This window comes from Oncorhynchus tshawytscha, linkage group LG34, assembly GCF_018296145.1.
Source record: "Oncorhynchus tshawytscha isolate Ot180627B linkage group LG34, Otsh_v2.0, whole genome shotgun sequence".
NCBI classification, from domain to species: domain Eukaryota; kingdom Metazoa; phylum Chordata; class Actinopteri; order Salmoniformes; family Salmonidae; genus Oncorhynchus; species Oncorhynchus tshawytscha.
Window position 1 is genome coordinate 9,044,377 of NC_056462.1, and position 4,389 is coordinate 9,048,765.

At 44.2% G+C, this 4,389-nt stretch overlaps 1 protein-coding gene across 4 annotated transcripts; it reads left to right on the forward strand.

Moving 5' to 3' along the window:
- The first annotated feature begins 272 nt into the window (after positions 1-272).
- Positions 273-3,849, forward strand: LOC112231557 (zinc finger protein 69 homolog). 4 transcript variants are annotated; one of them, XM_042311914.1, is made up of 4 exons: positions 273-802; positions 1,167-1,303; positions 1,510-2,505; positions 2,674-3,849. In XM_042311914.1, exons 1-4 carry the CDS (start codon positions 520-522, stop codon positions 2,818-2,820), a joined length of 1,563 nt encoding a protein of 520 aa, XP_042167848.1. In that variant the 5' UTR covers positions 273-519; the 3' UTR covers positions 2,821-3,849. The 4 variants fall into 4 exon arrangements, with proteins under 4 accessions (XP_042167848.1, XP_024254024.2, XP_042167846.1 ...); XM_024398256.2 differs by having other exon boundaries at positions 1,510-2,473; positions 2,642-3,849; XM_042311912.1 differs by having other exon boundaries at positions 1,510-3,848.
- The last annotated feature ends 540 nt before the right edge of the window (positions 3,850-4,389 follow it).

Below are 4,389 nucleotides of genomic sequence, written 5' to 3' on the forward strand. Positions count from 1 at the left end.
TTCACCCTCATCTCTGACATAGTTTGGGTCGACCCACCTCGGATTCGAATTGGAATTGATTTTCAAAAAATGACTGGGTCCTGTAGGTGTTGGATGGGAATTTCACAGATCCAATTCGGTTCAGATCTCAATTTCGGGATATGAGAAGATCTCTAATGTGTAAGGTTAGATGGTGGTGAAATCTATTTTTCCATTTCCCTTTTCACATTTTTATTTGTTTTTATAACAAAATGTGCAATTCACACTCCGACCTGTGGAATGCAGCAAACCCCAATACAGTGTCTAGTCTGTGGGAAACACACACGAAGAAGTTAATGGACACGAACAGTGACCAAGAATAATTAACACGTTAGCCTTTTTATTGTTGTTATTTAAACATTTATTAACACCCTGGAACTCAAAGTCTGACTAATTTAACTACAAAGTATCACATGCTTACCGCATGTTGTGTTTAATTTGCGTTGGTTACAGGACTTGGTTGATAGATGTTATCTAGGTAACGCTAGTTAACTGCTAACAATGGCTAACTCTAACTGTATGGTTTTTCACACTCAAATAGCCTCCATTATGGAGGTTCTAGCGAATTCAGCCGTGGCAGAGATCTGTAAAATCGTAGACGACGACTATGCAGTGTTTCGTTTAGAAATAACTCAAGGCCAGAAAGAAAACAGGGCATTGCGGAGGAAACTACTGGAAGTTAAGGTGGCACGGGAGCGCGCAGAGAAGACATTACGAGAGCGCGTCCTCACCAGTCGTCCCAGTAGTGTCAAGATCCTCGACCGATACAGAGGAATGGCAAGAGGTACATTTTGCAGAAGGCCGAGGCTGCCCTTCATTTGTAGCGCATTGCCTTTCGCCCCGTTCCGCTATGCACCTGTGTAGATGTACTACCCAGAATTGGGTCTTGGTCAGTTTTTAGATAGATAAGAGGAATTGTTGCATACTATCATGTTCTAACAAGATTCTTGATTTACTATTATTTACTCAATGAAAACAATGTGATGCATCGAACATAATACAGCGATCAATAAATAGTATATCAACAAGTTACGAGTGTTACCTTACATCCTTGCCAATGGTAGACAGTATTAATAGTGTTACAATATAGTGTTGAGCATTGACAGTAGCTAACCTAACCACCTCTTTTCCTCCAATCACTCTCTCAGGTGAAGGGCATCTCACTGGAGGCCACAGGAGCTTTGTGAAGCCAGCACAAGACAACACATGGAGAGATGACCAACCAATCACTGTTGATGATGGGAGCGGAACCTCAACCCAGCACGCTATCTTGATAGAGGTTAATGTAATTGTGCTGCATTACAAATAATTACAGTTACTTTGTAAATCAAATGTGGCCAGTTTATTTCAGGAAGGCTCCCCTCAGCTATTCACTGTCTTACATGTACATCCTCATTTATCTGCCATAGGGGAGCTTGTGAGACTTCTCTTCAACATTGTTATCCAATTCAACTCATGTGCCGGTAATAACCTCATCTCTTCGTGTGTCAGTCTGCAGATGTAGAGGCTGCAGCTCCTGGAGGATCATCTCTGGTCAAGCAGGAGAGGATTGAAGGAGAGGAGGACCCACAACACAGCAGAGACATCCAGACTGGCACAGCGGCTGTACTAGTGCCCCCTGTAGCCACGGATCACTTATCCACCACCGTGCCCCAGCCCAGGATGCGATGCAGCATCACGGAGGTCAGTGGAACGCCGAACGCCACCCTCAAGTCAGAGACAGACACCAAGACTTTAACTGTAACACAAAGGCTTTTACACACAAGATCTGACCACAGGCTAGACCCAGAGAGACAGGAGCTGGGGAGACTGGGCTGTTCACTTGCTCCTGGATCAGAGTATTTACTTTACGGTAACCCGAGACCGAGGACGGTTCATTCCCATCGGGACTCTGGTAACACGTTAGAGACTGGCAATGATCCGTCTTGTTCTTACTCTACAGACATGGACCCTGGCAACATGCCCTTGGGTTTAGAGACACAGACTGATCTGTCTAGAGGAGACTGGAACCAGTACAGTAGTAGTGTATACTCTAAAGGGTGCCAAGATGAGAAAGGGGAGGGTCTGGTCGTAGATGAGGTGACTGTGAAAGTGGAGGGGGATGCTCCTCTGGCATGGAATGTAGACGAGACTCACTTAGGAGAAGGAAACTCACAGGGCAGAGATTTCTTAGATTACAGTGGAAGCTTAAAGACAAATCTAAATGTCGCCACCCACTCCCCTTTACACACGTTCAGGGATCGCGACCCAGTGTCCACTTCGATGGGGCCTTCCGATTCACACGGCCGCGTCTTTTTCGATCAGGTTTTGAACTCAAACGACACGGCTAGAGCCCAGGCTCAGGGAGGGGGAACAACATCAAGCAATAGTAAAGAGAAACGGTTCCGTTGCATGTTCTGTAACAAAGGCTTCAGCTGCCCTCAGAAGGTGGAAATTCACCAGAGGGTCCACACTGGGGAGAAACCCTTCAGCTGTACCCAGTGTCACATGCGCTTCGCCCTGGCTGGCAACCTGAAGAGACATCAGAGGGTCCACACAGGGGAGAAACCCTTCAGCTGCCCCCAGTGTGAGAAGAGGTTCTCCCAGGCTGGTGACCTGAAGAGGCACCAGAGGGTCCACACAGGGGAGAAACCCTTCAGCTGTACCCAGTGTGACATGCGCTTCGCCCTGGCTGGCAACCTGAAGATGCACCTGAAGGTCCACACGGGAGAAAAGCAGTTTGCCTGTACACACTGCGGGAAGAGCTTCTCAGAGAGGAGCTACCTCAGTATACACCAGCAGAAAAACCATTCCACTCTATAACATAGAAAGTAACTATTCCACTCGATATCCTCTGAAGTTTAGATGAAACCCTGCGCAAAGAGAAATTGGTATTGTTGTCAGTGGAAAAGATCCACAGATTCTTTTGGAATGACGAGTGTAACAGATTTCAGTGTTGAATATTGCATCCAGGCATTGTGTGATATACACTGAGTGTATGAAACTTTAAGAACACCTTCCTAATAATGAGTTGTACCACCCCCTTTTGCCCTCAGCACAGACGCAATTCGTCGGGACATGGACTTTACAAGATGTCGAAAGCATTTCACAGGGACGCTGGCCCACATTTGTGTCAAGTTCCTTTGTAGTGGACCATTTTGATACATATAGACAAACCCATCAGCGTTGCCGTTCTTGACACAAACCAGTGCACCTACATACCCCATTTAAAGGCACTTAAATCTTTTGTCTTGCCCATTCACCCTCTGAATGGCACACATACACAATCCCTGTCTCAATTGCCTCGAGGCTTAAAATTCCTTCTTTAACTGTTCTCCTCCCCTTCATCTACACTGATTGAAGTAGATTTAACAAGTTACATCAATAAGGGATCATAGCTTTCAGCTGGATTCACCTGGTCAGTCGATCAGAGCTTAATGTTCATAATGTTTTTTACATTCAGTGTATAAGCCTAATGAGTCTCTTACATATTGTTTTTGTACTGTGTAGGATATATAATGTTCACAAATGCCTATTTCATTACTTCCATTCAACTACTTTATTTTCCACCCAAAAAACTCCCTAGTCCTTGCCAATGACAAGCATACCCATAACATGATGCAGCCACCACTATGCATGAAAATAGTGGTACTCAGTAATATGTTGTGTTTGATTTGCCCCAAACAAAACGCTTTGTATTCAGGACAAAGTTTATTACTGAAGTGCCATGTTGCAAACAGGGTGCATGTTTTGGAATATATATATTTTTCTGTACAAGCTTTCTTTTCATTCTGTCATTTAGGTTAATATTATGGAGTAACTACAATGTTGTTGATCCATCCTCTGTTTTCTCCTATCACAACCATTAAACTCTTAACTGTTTTAAAATCACCATTGGCCTCATGGTTAAATCCCAGAGCAGTTTCCTTCCTCTCCGGCACCTGAGTTAGGAAGGACGCCTGTTTCTTTGTCGTGACTGGGTGTATTGATGCACCATCCAAAGTGTAGTTAATAACTTCATCATGCTCAAAGAGATATTCAGCGTCTGCTTTTTTATTTTACAATTCTACCAATAGGTGCCCTTCTTTGCAAGGCATTGAAAAAACCTCCCTGGTCTTCATGGTTGAATCTGTGCTTGAAATTCACTACTCGATTGAGGGACCTTACAGATCAATCAATCAAATGTATTTATAAAGCACTTTTAACATCAGCCGATGTCACAAAGTGCTATACAGAAACCCAGCCTAAAACCCCAAACAGCAAGCAATGCAGATGTAGAAGCACGGTGGCTAGGAAAAACTCTAGAAAGGCAGGAACCTAGGAAGAAACCAGGCTTTGAGAGGTCCAAGATGTTCAAATATTCATAGATGACCAGCAGGGTCAAATAATAAT

Coding starts and splice junctions, on each gene's coding strand:
- LOC112231557 (XM_042311912.1), top strand. CDS start 520: ATGGCTAACTCTAACTGTATGGTTTTTCACACTCAAATAGCCTCCATT. Junction 803..1,166: donor ATACAGAGGAATGGCAAGAG/GTACATTTTGCA, acceptor TCACTCTCTCAG/GTGAAGGGCATCTCACTGGA. Junction 1,304..1,509: donor CTATCTTGATAGAGGTTAAT/GTAATTGTGCTG, acceptor TTCGTGTGTCAG/TCTGCAGATGTAGAGGCTGC.